Genomic DNA, 14,356 nt, shown 5'->3' on the forward strand with positions numbered 1-14,356 from the left:
TTTTGGGGGGGCTAAAGCAAATACCTGGGAAAAGATTGTGGTCAAGAATAATATGCTCAGCCCCGGCTGGGTGGCTGTACACAAAAAAGGTTGTGGGTTTGATGCCTGATCAGGGCAAATACCGAGGTTACGAGTTCAAACCCTGAAGGGGGTATGTACGGGAGGCAGCTGATTGATGTTTCTCTCGCTCTCAAACCAATACACATATCCTGGGGTGAGAAATAATAATAATAATAATATGCTCAGAGCCTCATTACATTCAACACCTCCCTTCCCTTCCCCACCCTCCTCCCGCTCTGCTTCCCCCAGGGCCTGAGCTTCCCACCACACAGTGGAGCAATTCGGATCCACAGGATGGTCCTTCACCCCTCAGTGCAAGCCGGGAGAAATAGAACAGAACATTTGTTCGATACAACCTCATTCAATGTGCCCCTTAATTTTTAAAAATGGACCAAAAAATTTAAAGGACTTTGAGATTGAGTTATACACATAGAAGACAGCGTGGGGCCTCAAGTTTTATAACCCTAACATGTACAACTGCTAGACTTTTAATTGTGGTTTCCTCTTCGGAGAGTTTAATAGGTACTTCACCAATTACAAAGATAAGATATTATGCAACTTAATTTCATAATATTTCACTTTGTATACACACACTGAGTGTTTTCATCTATAAGTTCATGTATCCTGATGACAAAATGTCACTTTCTTGATGGGAACAAAAACGGGAACTACACTCAATAAGCGTTTTCATTAGATTAAATGCAAACCAGGGTAAGTTTAAGTCGGTTCTTAAATCTCAGTCAAGAGAAAGAAAAATGGGACGCAGAGTTTCCAGACTTGCTGGAAAGATGAGAACCATAACCCGAAGGCTCAAGCCTTTCATTACTGTGGTATGAACTCATTAGAGGAAAACGTACTTATTTTATGGGGAAGTACATATATACAGGGTGGGGCAAAAGTAGGTTTATAGCCGTGAGTACATGGAACAGAGTTTATTATTGTATTATTTATTAATTATTGCATTATTTTCCATATGAACAGCTGAAAGCCTACTTTTGCCCCACCCTTTATATCACCAGAAGGGCAAAGGAATACCGAGTGGTGGGTTGAGGTGATGCTGTTTTGGTAAGCACTGTGGGGAGTTACTGGGTTGTGAAATCATCCTTACTAGAGTCAAACAGAAAGAAGCCAGTTATTTCAATAAACTGATAAAGCCTCTTTAAGAGAAAATAGCCACTAGAATAGAAATTCCTTTCTTGGAAAGAATTTTTCAAGAGAACCATGACATATGCATGTTACACAGTTTGGTTTGCTCACTTTGCCTCACGCCACATGCTTTCTCTAGCCTCCCCTTTCACTGATGCTAGAGGCTGGCTCACTCCCTTCCACCACCACCAGCTGCCTCCCCTGACACCAGAGCTTCCTTGTAAAACCTGACTCAAAAATTAAACCCATTCCTGACTTGCAAAATGAAACAAATCCTCAGTGGCACTCCTGCCTGCCAAGGAAGGGTCTCACACCTTTAAAAAGAAAAACAGGTGATGGAAGTTCCAATGGAAAAGCTACTTTCACTATACGTCAGAGAATACCACATCCTTAATTTAGAACCCCCAAAAAATTCATGTTTCTGGTAATTTTCAAGTTTTATTTCCAATTACTGCAGTAACAAAATACCAGTACTAATTCTGCATGAAAGTGGCAAACTTTTAAATACACAAGGTCACAAATTAGTATTCCGATAGTACTTTGGCATATGAAGATTTTGATAGGAGAGTATTATTACAATCAGTCCTGTAATATTAGAAACTTATGCTGCCTCCATACCTAGTCATAAAAATATTCATCTTACTTCAACGATTCATCACGTATACATTCCTACTCTTTATAAGCACTCTCCTTCTAGGATGCAGTATGAGAGGGAAATTCCTCCCATTCATGGGTTTTTCTATGGTATGTATATAGAAAGAGCAGTCACTTCAGCAGTAATGTACAATATTAAATTTTTAGTTGAAAAATAAAAAGAATTATTATTATCCTATTATATCCTTTCTCTGGGAGTAAAAAGACACACACCATTACAAACGTAAAACGAGTCAAACTTCTATTTTATTGACAGGAGTCCAAAATGAATACAAAAAATGCCTCCTTTGCATTTATATATTTTTTTCCTTAAAAGGCTTGTGATAGAATCAGGTAGATTAAAAGCTAAGAATGTGTTTCAGCTTTTATAATGAACCTTTAAAAAAAGGTTTATTAACGTAAGTCACCACATCAGAGAACATATGGTCCCACAATCATTTTTAGATCTATAGCTTACAAAAAGAACTAGATCCTGCATTGATCTGCTCAAATAGAGGCTTAAAAATGTTTTAAGCCATTAAAAGCCATTTTTATAGTCTGTCTATTAATTCTGGGAAATTAAGAAAGGAAAATCCCAAAATGTAGCCCTCTATTTAATGTGGAATGTGAGCGAATGCCAACTTATGATGACAGCTAAAAATAAAAAGTTTAAAGCTATAAATGGAACTGTGATAAATAATCTTGTATCATTGCAAAATGTCAATAAATGAATGATAGTGCTTACCAAGATTAAAACTTGAGCAGATGTTACTTAAAACACAGTTGTGATGTTTATCATACTTTAATGTTTGCTAAAACTAAAACTGAACAAAGAAGTTGCTCATTTATAGACTGTTTTTCATGTACTTTTTCTTTTACTGGGACCATAAATTGATCAGATAATACATAGCCCACACTTCTGGACATTATAACAAAGGGTTTATTATCATTTGCAGATGAAGTAAATGCACCCTCCCATACTTGAAAGGCTTAACAAGCCTTACGCATTTTTTCAGACTGTACCAAGGCACCAGCACTGCCTAAGTTATATTATGCACCCATTTCTAGGAAAGAATACCTCCCTCAACATCAGTTCTGCACTGTTTCTGGTTTATTATACACTTCCAAAACAGCAAAAATTTGCAAACATGTGCAAATATGGTCCATTTGTAGTCCTGCTTAGTCATCATCTTCCTCTTCTTCTTCCTCTTCTTCAAAGCTATCTTCAAAGCCCTCGCTGTCCTCCTGGTCTTCATCCCCCTCTATTGCTGTATCCCACTGTGGGTGATTTTCTGGCACAGGCTTAGCCTCATGAACTTCCAACTATAAAGAAGAATTAAATGTAGACAACAGAAATGTTGATAGGCATAACTGATTTAAAAAAAAAAAAAAAAAAAGGTTTTCTTTGACCAAAGCATTTATAAATAACCAGAGGCCCGGTGCATGAATTCATGCACCAGTGGGGTCCCTCAGCCTAGCCTGCGGGATCTGGCCAAACCCGGCTCTCCGACATTACCCGAGGGGTCCCGGATGGCAAGAGGGTACAGGCCTGGCCGAGGGACCCCACTGATGCATGATCAGGGCCGGAGAGGGACACAAGAAGTTGGCCAGCCAGGGAGGGACCATGGGAGGACTCCAGGGCATGTCCAGCCCATCTCGCTCAATCCCAATCGGCTGGACCCCAGCAGCAAGCTAACCTACCAGTCAAGAGCATCTGCCCCCTGGTAGTCAGTGCACATCATAGCGACTGGTTGACCAGTCAACTGTCTGCCCCCTGGTGGTCAGTGCATGTCATAGCCAACGGTTGAGCAGCCTCAGCATATCATTAGCATATTACACTTAGATTGGTTGAATGGACCACCGGACACTTAGCATATTAGGCTTTTATTATATAGGACTAGATTTTATGGTCATAACTCTAAATTTGAAGTATTCATTTAGAACATTCATTCATCCCAAAAATAAGAAGGTAAGTCTACTAACATGTAAATGTAGTTAAATTTCTGTTTGATAGTTTGATTTTATAAAAGCTATACTATTTATTCTGTGGCATGAAAGATTAATAATTGCGATTCCTGAGCAAGAACAATGAGTGATGTCTTCATGTCTTCTGCTGAGGGAAAAAAACTCAAATGTGATTTTCAAAGATGTATTTTGTAGCCTCCAGACTCATGAAGTAAAAGTCTACAGCCAATGGAAAGACATATGGTACCCTTGTGGGAAAAGAGGTGTGCCTTTACTGGCTCCCTTTACTCTGGGACTCTAGTCCACATGAAATGATACTGCAGCACAACCTTCCTAAGCCAACAGAATGCTTTCATAAAAACCTGCAGTGAAACAGTAAAGACTAAGGGGAGTGTGGTTCAAATGCCACTTACACAGAGTATACGCTCTAAAATGCTAAAGAATAAATTACTTTCAAAATTAATAAACACCATTTTTATATACCAATAATGAACCATCAGAAAGGGAAACTAAGAAAACAATCCCATTTACAACTGCATCAAAAAAAATAAAATAAAATACCTAGGAATAAATTTAACCAAGGATGTAAAAGACCTGACTCAGAAAATTATAAGACACTGAAGAAAGAAACTGAAGAAGATACAAATTAAGTGGAAGCACATACTATGTTCATAAATAGGAAGAATTAACATCATTAAAATGTCCATATAAGAAATCGATAGAATCAATACAATTCCTATCAAGATACCAATGGCATATTTCACAGAACTAGAATAAATATTCAAAAAATGAATATGGAACAGCTGTCCATGAGGAAACTCCTAGTGATGGGGTCTTTAAAGGGTAGCTTTTACTGTTCTGTTTATTCTACACAATTGCTGTCACTTAGAAGTCCCCACTATGAGCTCTTAGTCTCTGTGCTAAATGTTTTACATACTTTATTTTGACAACGTTGAACTTTATCTGAGCAACCCCAGTTGAGAAATTTCCCTTCTTTTGTGTTCTGGGAAATGGCTAAGTGTAAAGGATCTCCTGCCCTCTCAAATGCCAAGGTAGGACCATCTCCATCTTTCCTCATCACCTCCATAAAACTTGAGGATGACACCCTTGTGTATTGAGAGCCCCTTCCTTTTGATAAAATGAACCTTTTCCCTATTACAGTAACCTAAATAATCTCCTTAAAAGAAAGAAAAATTAATAAACAGGCCAAGAGAATCTGCGGGAAAACACATACCCTTTTCTAAAGAAAACAGAAACCCTATAAAGTTACAGCACATTAAAAGGTATCACTTAAGTAATTTATAATCAAGATTCTAAATTATTACAGTAATTTATATTTAAGATCCTAAATCGTTAACAGCCCTTTAACTCATCAAATTCGGTTTATTACTGAAAGAATAGTCCATCAAATGTATCATATATAAAGTATGAGATGAACTCTTTTTCCATTACTCTACATTTTAAAACTAGAAATGCTTCCCTAGTATATTAAGCACTTCTTCAAATAAACAACCACATTTACTGAAGAGTCACTATTCTTACCTTCAAAGGTTTTATCTGATCCAAACCCATATAGGAGTCTGATCTCAAAAACACTGTATACTGGTAATTTCCAGGCTTGCCTGGTGCAGGAAACTTCAGTTCTACCTGGAAGAAAAATTAGCACTTAAAATCTGTATCTTGAGGAATGGAAAAAACACCACGGCACTCCTAAAATTCCTTCACCAGAGTATTTGATAACTAGGTGTTTACTCACATGACAGCCTAACAAATGCTACAAAAGTTCTAACAGCAAATATGTATATGATACTTATGTCATACATTATATATACTATACAAAAGGGAATAAAATTATGCAGAATTGATGGGGTTAACTTGTATCGCCATAATTTAAGAAAGTATATTTAAAGCAACAAAGTTCTTTGTTGACCATCACACCCTGACAACTTGAAGAAATGAAGTAGGTAGGGTATAAAAGTAAAATTAATGACATGCTGAAATAAAGACTTCACTAGAAAGGTGATAATTCTTGCCAAATTTACTTATTTCTAAGATAAATGCTGTGAAATAATAGAATATATAAATATATTGGTCCCTGCTGTTGGTTCCTGGCACAGAGCTCCTCAAATCCCTATAATTTACTAAGTGACAAGCATACTAGGAGCATCTTTTGTTCTAATAGTTGCTCTCTGACCCTGAATCGTAATCCCTTGGAATTTCCTGGGTGATCGGAATGTTTTGTTCTAATGAGGTGACTTCTGGTGGACTCCTAGGTAAGAACTGGTCACCAGAAAGATAAGCCATGATAAGAGAAGCTTGAAACGTTCAGTCTTCCACCCCATTCTCCAGAGAAGGGCTGGAAATTGAGTTAATGATCAATCACTCCTACATGATGAAGCCTACATAAAAATTCCCAAACAAGAGGTTCAGAGACCTTCCGAGATTGTCAACATATGGAGGTGCTGGGAGAGTGTATACTCAGAAAGAGCATGAAAGCTCCATGCCCCGTATCTCTTGCATATGGATGTTCATTTATATTCTTTATCATATTTTTTTATAACAAAATGGTACACGTGTTTCCTTGAGTTCTGTTAGCCATTCTGGAAAATTACTGAACCCAGGGAGGGAGTCATGGGACCCTGATTTTTAGCCATTTGGTGCGAAGTACAGGTGACAACCTGGGACTTGTGAGTGGCACCTGAAGTGGGGAAGTGGGGGACAGCAGTCTTGTGGGACTGAGCCTAGCCTGTGAGATCTGACATCATCCAGGTAGATAGTGTCAGCATTTAGTTAAACTGCAGGACACTTAGCTGGTATGACAGAGAATTGCTTGGTGTGGGGGGCGAACCAACACATCTGTGTCAGAAGTGTTGTGAGGTTGTTAGCAATGTGACTGAGTAAAGTAGAAACACAGGAGAAGTTGTGTTTTTCCTTTACAAATGCTCAATGCCTTAAAAGGTCAAGAAGATATTTTATTTCCTATCAAATAATAAACTTCAAATATAGAGTTACAAAGTCTTAGAAGTTTCAATTCTACTTGGACAAAGGAAGAATACATATTTAAGATAACATTTGGAATTTCTGGTTATCTGCCTCCAATCTCCAAAATTCAGATTTTGTAGGCAAGATTATATATTACAATATGCCATTAAGCCCCAACTGGGTAGCTCAGTTGTTTAGAGCATCATGAGGATCCATCAAGGTTGTGGGTTCGATCTCCTGTCAGGGCACATATAAGAATTAACCAATGAATGCTTAAATAAATGAAACAACAAACTGATGTCTATGTCTCTCTCTCCCTCTCTTCTTTCTCTCTACTTTAGAAAATTAATTGTAAGGCTAAAAGCAAGACACCCATGAAAAACACACAAGGTGTCAAAACAAGCCAGAGGAAAATCATTTGGGCAAAAAATGAAATAGGATCCCAACTCAAATTTATAGAAAATATTCCTTTATTAACTTTTGGTCGAGAATATGTTTGTATATTTTCAGAAAACTCCGAGACCATGTGGATTCCAGCAACAGAGAGGAATCGACAGGACTACTCCAGCCATGAAGACAGAAGAGAAGCAGTCCAGAGATGGAAGACGCTGACGTGGTCTTCCCATACTAGCAGTTAGCAGCTGTGCATCACTGCAGGTTGCCCAGGACCAAACCAGAGAGAGTCGGACCTGCATTACCACCATTTGTCCACCATCCAGAACTGTAATGTCAGTGCTGACATGTACACATAAGGAACTGTTGGACATTGAAATTGGGTCTCAAAAGAACTGTTGGCCCAGAAAGAAACTCACTACAGACTGATTCATTTGCCTGTCACCATAACCATTATTGCTTGTCTCATTTTCAGTTCTTATAAGTGTACTTCTAATAGCACATGATCTCACTCATCTAGGGGAAATAATGAACAACATAGACTGATGAACAAGAACAGACCCAGAAAAAAGGAGACATGGATCAGACTGTCGGGCCTCAAAGGGAGGGTAGGGGAGGGTGGGGATAAAGGGGAGAGATCAACCAAAGTACTTGTGTGCAAGCATATGAGCCTAACCAGCGGTTAAGGACAACAGGGGGGTGGGGGCATGTGTGGGGAGGGGTGTGGGATGGGAATGGGGGGATGAGGACAAATATGTGATACCTTAATCAATAAAGAAATTTAAAAAATAAAATAAAATAAAAAAATAAAAATCAACTTAAAAATGATTTTTTAAAATCTTTAAAAATATGCCATTAATACAAACTAGAAAAATATGATGGGAGAACTTTTTTTTTTTATTATTGATCTCACAGTTTGGTCTTCCTAACAACTAAAATACAAAGACCTAAAAATAATAAAAGAAAAATTACTTAATCCCATTATTAAAAAACTCCAAATAAATAAATGGGTAAGCAAATATGTATAATTTTGCTTGGTAAAAACAATCGTAATAGTAAAACAAACTGGGGAGAAACATTTGCAATACATATAACAAAGGGTTGTTTTCATAATATTAAAAAAAAATTCTAAAACCAATCAAAAGACCAATAACCTCACAAAAAAGAATTGTCACAAACAGATACAAAATGAAATACAATTCAAACACCCTGATTTTCAATCTTCAGATTCACTCATTAAAACTACACTGAATACAACCAGCATAGTAAAAATTGATGCATGCAAGAATCATCAATGTATGCTACAATGAGTAAGAGATTGTTGAAGAACAGGATAGTCACATGGTACCCAAGTATCACCCCCCAGGTTAGAAAAAAAAAAATAGCTTTCACAAGAGAGAAAAGCTTTAACTAAATGATCAACCATAATATCAGCAATATGGGAAGAACTGATACATTTGTGCCTCTGATGTGATGCACTAAGGTTACAGCATCTGAGTAGTATTTTGGCCAAAAATGTTTAAAATGAATATAACCATGAGTAACTAATGAGACAAATTCAGCAAAGGGATAGTCTACAAAATGCCTTGCCTAGACTCTTCAAAAATATCAATGGCATGAAAAATTGAAAAAGAAAAAGGCCAAGGAAGTTTCTTAAAGAAGAATGACAACCAAACGTAATACATGATCCTTGATTATAACCTGAATTTAAAAACTAAACTAGCCCTAGCCCACGTGGTTCAGTGGTTAGAACTTCAGCCCTCGCACCAAAGGGTCTCAGGCTCAATTCCCAGTCAAGGGCACATACCTGAGTTGCAGGTTCCATCCCAGACCCCAGTCAAGGTGTGTGCAGGAGGCAACCAATCAATGTGTCTCTCTCACATCGATGTTACTCTCTCCTCTCTCTATTCCCCTCTGCCCTCCCTTCTACTCTCTAAAAAGCAATGGAAAAAATATCCTCACTCCTTGGGTGAGGAGTAGGAAAGAAAAAAAATCAAGAATAAAAAAGAAAAGCGTTCCCAAGAGGTAAAATAGATTCATCACAACAGTGGCCAATGCCACATAATCAAAAATTGCACACTGAAAATCTAATCACCCATTCTTACATTTGTTTTTAGGAAAGGTATATATCTTAGCACTAATCTAATAAGAATAAAAAATCATAATTTTTGTACAATACAATGAAATACTAGAGAGAAGGAAAGGTATACGTTCTTAGACACAGTGAAAACTTCCAAAAATAAGTTGAAAACAAGTTTTTTCAAAGACTGAACAAGTTGTCTACCTTAGCCATTCAAACTTTATAAATTTTAAATGACCTTCCCCCAGCAGACATCAGAGAATAGTTTAAAATGTCTTAAAATGCAATAAGCCAAATATGATAAACTGTTTTCTAAAAACAAATTTTATGAAGCAGCATGATGATGAGATGCTGTACATTTGTAAAAACTAAAATACTATAATTGGATAGTTACCTCTTCTGTATCTTTTAGTGTACACACATGATATGGCATAGATATTAATGTCTGCTCCTTCCTATCTGCAATATAAAGCCACCACCATTCTTGTTTTTCCTGCAAATGAAAAAAAAAAGAATATAAATAATCAGAAAAAACTAGAGTTTTGCCTTGTTTCAATTAAGAGGTATTATTCTTGTTTTATTCATTGCTGTACTGTACAAAATAGATGTATAACAAATATTTACTGAACAAATAAATTTTTCTTATCCATTTGTAGATCTGCTCTCCAAAGGAATTTTGTATCGAAGTTTGGGGTTTCCAATGGCCCCTTAGGCCCTATCAATGGCCCTCTGTATTAATCTTAAGAAAACTAAAAAAAAAATAAAATATTCTAAAAAGAAAACAGTATAAACTATTACAATAGCATCTAGCAAATAATCTTAGAAATCTCAGCTAATAATAAGCAAAAGTCAGAAAGTAGGAGTGGAAGAGACTTGGGCAACCAAATGAGAAATCAATAAATTGAAACACATTACTCATAGAGACCACCTTGAAATCTAAGAGTCTATTTGTACCTTTCACTGCACATGATTTTCATATTAATAAGTTCAGCACTTTTAGGTGTACCTCATAAAAGATTAGGAACAGAAAAGGAGCTGGGTAAAAAAAAAACAAAAAAAAAACAACAACCTGTCACCAGAAAGCATAGCAGAGACATCAGGGAGAACCAACAGAGACAGAAAAACTTAAAGAAAAAAAAAAAAAGACGACGAAGCAGCCTGGAAGCACTTAACTCCAGTCTGCTCAGTTATCATCACTATATTACTGTACATCGGTGATTGTTTAGTCATCTGCTTAGGAAAGATATCTTTCTAAAATAGCTTAAAAAATGTTTTGGAGTCAACAATAAAATAAACTCTAGAATATTCTAAATACATAACCAAAACAACAACAGGCTATTCTAAATTCTCAATCATCCAAAAGAAGGCTAAAAAAAGTAACTTTTGACTAGTACTGAAGTTTCATAGGAAAAATGTTTGTGTTTAAGACAAAATCACTTGCACTTCCCATTTTATTTTAACCATGAGGCATTAAAATTAAAAACTCTTTTGTTTAAATGACTTTAACAACAAAGTAATACAACATTAATAAGCAGAATAAATAAATCACAAGTACATGACTAACCCATCCTCAGCTTAACCTGAGGGTTAGGATGACCACAACAGGTATATGTGTATGTATATAAGTTTGTCTGTGTGTTTTGCACACACAAAGTGGGTAAAAACGTAATTGCCTGAAAGTGGAGTATTAATACCTGGGCTTTGTGGGCCACAGAGTCTGTTTTAACTACTCAACTCTGCCATTGTAGGACAAGAATGAATGTGGCTGTGCTCCAGTAAAACATTTACAATAAAACTTCATTCACAAGAGCGGGAGGGAAGCAGATCTGTCTGCACGCTGCAGTTTGCCAATTACGTTTTAAAGCCACACAGGCCTGGATTATTTCACTTCTCTAACCATTGCTTTTCTCTTCTGTTAAATGATGAGTGCCTACCTCAGGCTGTGTAGTAAAGATGAACTGAGATCATACAAGTAAAATATGTTAGAATGTCTAGCATAAAGACTGCAATAAGTAAGTTATGATTATTAATGAAGTGAGGTAAAGGCCTCTGTTATTTAGATAGTGATGACATTTCACTGTCAGAACATGCATGTAACATAAGAAGCACAGAGATATGTTCAAGAACATGCATTTCTTCTTTACTTCTCCACTTGGAGAATGCCTCTCCCAGGCTACTTATTAAAACGAGACTCATTCCAGAATATTTATTAAGAAGCATGGAAATATCAATCTGTGGCATGGCACCTGTGCCTAAACTCTGATGCACAAGGTGAAAGTGGAAAAGATGCTCTACCCAGAGTTATTTGCATGCTAAATAAAATTAATTTTCTGTTGTGTGTGATTCCCAACCATTCTTAACATATTAAATATAGGAAATGAGTTTCAACAACATGTAAGTCAATTATTAATATAAATCTTTAAGTGGGTAGTGTGGTAGTTAGGGTAGTTGGGTAGATACTTGGGAAGTAGACAGGTAAACATTAGGAAAGTCCTAAATAAATTTTATCTGATAAATGGTACTTTGAGATGTTTAACATGCAGATGCAGATTAAATTGGGAAAAGGTATTTTTACTGCTAAAATGTTCTAAGAAAGTGAATGAATATTTTGCCTGTTAACTAAGCATGGTCTAAAATGAAACTGTTACAAGGATAAAAATTATGCAGCTTATAGAATCCCATGGCACTTTTAAAAATGAATCACTGAGTGAATTTATTCGCTTGATTTCAGGAGCCTTGTGGTTGGCAGACGACCAGTGCAATGGGAAAAATGCCCCTAACAGATGGGCTAATGTTCAGGACATGCCATGGATCAGTGTGCCCATTAAAATGGAATACTGGGCTGACGTCTCACCAAGTCACAACCAAAGTCTGTCAGAGCGACTCAATTTATTATTAGGAAAGCCAAATTACTTAGGAATTTGCTTTCAGCAGCCCCCAGCAACTCTGCATTGACATTCTAGAGCAGAAAGCAAAGTTAACATGAAGTCACCTGCCAAACATGAGTGGTAAACCGAAGGTTCTATGGCAAAGCTGTGAGGCAGTCTGTGGAACAGCTTCCCTGACTGAGGCAACTAGTTCTTGACCTCTAGCCACAGCAGTGAAATGTCAAGCACATCCCATTCATTTGAAAGGCAAATATAGCCTATCAAGGAGATCAAAAGTTGAGCAAGCCACAAGCACAAAGTAAACAAGGACAAGGGAACAAGCAGCACTGCAATGACCTGTCCGGAGCCAGGGGCTCAGCCACGCTCACAATTACTGACCTTTAGCTGGTCCCACAACTGCCAAAGACTGAGGCAATTACTGGGACCACAGCAAGTCTAGTAGCTCCATGCGGCCAGTATAGGACTGACAGAGAAAGCCCACGGGAAAAGTTTAAGAACGTTCATCCTATTTAAAACCTGATAGAAGTCAAAGATTCACAATAGCCACATAGAGCCAAAATTCGCATTTGTATGAGTAGCTGCCTGAACTGCTAATGAGAAATCATCATAAAGCACAACCCTTAGTAATCTGTACACATGCACAGTAAACCACAAAAATTCTTAAAAAGTTAACAATCCTGTTTTTAAATACATAATTCATATAGAGATATATCCTTCATGGTTCAATACCCTGTCAGGGCACATGCCTGGGGTCCGGGTTTGATCCCCAATAGGAGGTGTGCAGGAGGCAGCCGATCGATGATTCTCTCTCATCACTGATGTTTCTCTCTCACTCTCCCTATCCCTTCCTCTCTCTGTAATCAATAAAAACATATCTTAAAAAAAGAAATATATGCCTCAGAAATGAGGCCTATCAAGAATAGACTGCATTTAGCACATCTGAGCCAGTACCCACCACAGAAGGATAAATGGCAACTGAGAAATATATGAAGAGAAAGTGAATGGAATAAGGGAAACACTAGGCCATGTATAACTCACCTCAGGAAAGTAAAGACTATAAACAGGATGTGTTATCTTTGATTTGGTTTCCAGTAGAGCTCTCTCCTTTCGCTGTATACTTTGTTGTAATTCTTGCCACTCCTAGTAAAATAAAAATTAAATGAAATCAAGTATGTTTTCAATCATTTTGAGGAGTTTTCATCTTATTCTATACTAGAGGCCCGGTGCATGAATTCATGCACGGGTGGTGTCTGGCCACCCGCCCCAATCAGGGCCAAGATCAGGCCAGGTTGGCCGGGGGAGGGGCCATAGGCGGTTGGCTAGCCGGCCTCACTCCCTGGTTGAACTCCTGGTTGAGGGGACAATTTGCATATTAGCCTTTTATTATACAGGATTATTCCTGAAAACGCTAACTACTGCTAAGTTCAGTCAGACCAATCTGATCATTTCCCTGCTCAAAACTTACAACACTACTTTTCATGCATCAAATCTAACCCATTTAGTATGACCACAGTTCCGTTCACAATCTGACCTGGCCCATCTCTACAATCTCCTATCACTGCCTTCCTCCTTGCACTCTTTATTACAGTCATTTCAAACTACCTAGACTTCTCTGAACTCACAAAGCTATTTCACGTCTCCTAAACCCTGTTTCCATTTTTGTTTTCCCCTTTCTCTACCTGGCAAATCCCTACTCGTTATTCTTTCAGGAGCATCTAAAGCCTGAAGTATGAGTCCCTGAATTCCACAAATTTCCCTCTGCTCTCTCCTTGGTGCTATAACTGCATCCTGCTCTAAATGTGCATAATCTCTTTTGCACTCTAATGTTTGTTTACCTGCCTTGCCCACTACCCTACTATCATTCAAGGGCAGAAACTGTTTCACATCTGGCTTTGCCCTCCTGTCATCTAATGTAGTGCTTGGAATATGACAGATAATGAATAATTATTTGTTATTCGTATAATTTTTGTCAATTAAATGAATGTATTTTTGGTCATCTGAAGAGACTCGAATCCTAAGAATCAACTCTTCTAACCCTAATAGACTCAGAAAGGAGTATGTAAACTCTTTCTCAAAGCAAGGCTAGGGATAATTTCTTTGCTAAGTTTTAATTTTCTGATTATCAGCTTAATTCCCAAAGTATTGCCCGGCCTGTGTTGTTCAGTGGCTGAGAGTTGACCTGTGAACTAGGGGGTCACAGTTTGATTCC

At 37.5% G+C, this 14,356-nt stretch overlaps 1 protein-coding gene across 2 annotated transcripts in view; it reads right to left on the reverse strand.

Annotated features, from left to right (window-relative positions):
* Window positions 1–2,087: 2,087 nt before the first annotated feature.
* SEC63 (SEC63 homolog, protein translocation regulator) overlaps window positions 2,088–14,356 on the reverse strand; it is a 68,206-nt gene continuing 55,937 nt past the window's right edge. For both annotated transcript variants that reach the window (XM_054721754.1, XM_008156209.3), the window contains 4 exons: window positions 13,186–13,287; window positions 9,654–9,752; window positions 5,347–5,451; window positions 2,088–3,162 (listed from right to left, as the gene is read on the reverse strand). In XM_054721754.1, coding sequence (XP_054577729.1) covers window positions 3,019–3,162; window positions 5,347–5,451; window positions 9,654–9,752; window positions 13,186–13,287 — 450 coding nt within the window. In that variant the 3' untranslated portion in view covers window positions 2,088–3,018. The remainder of the gene's footprint in view (window positions 3,163–5,346; window positions 5,452–9,653; window positions 9,753–13,185; window positions 13,288–14,356) is intronic.

The sequence above is a fragment of the Eptesicus fuscus genome, chromosome 10 (assembly GCF_027574615.1).
Source record: "Eptesicus fuscus isolate TK198812 chromosome 10, DD_ASM_mEF_20220401, whole genome shotgun sequence".
Classification (NCBI taxonomy): Eukaryota; Metazoa; Chordata; class Mammalia; order Chiroptera; family Vespertilionidae; genus Eptesicus; species Eptesicus fuscus.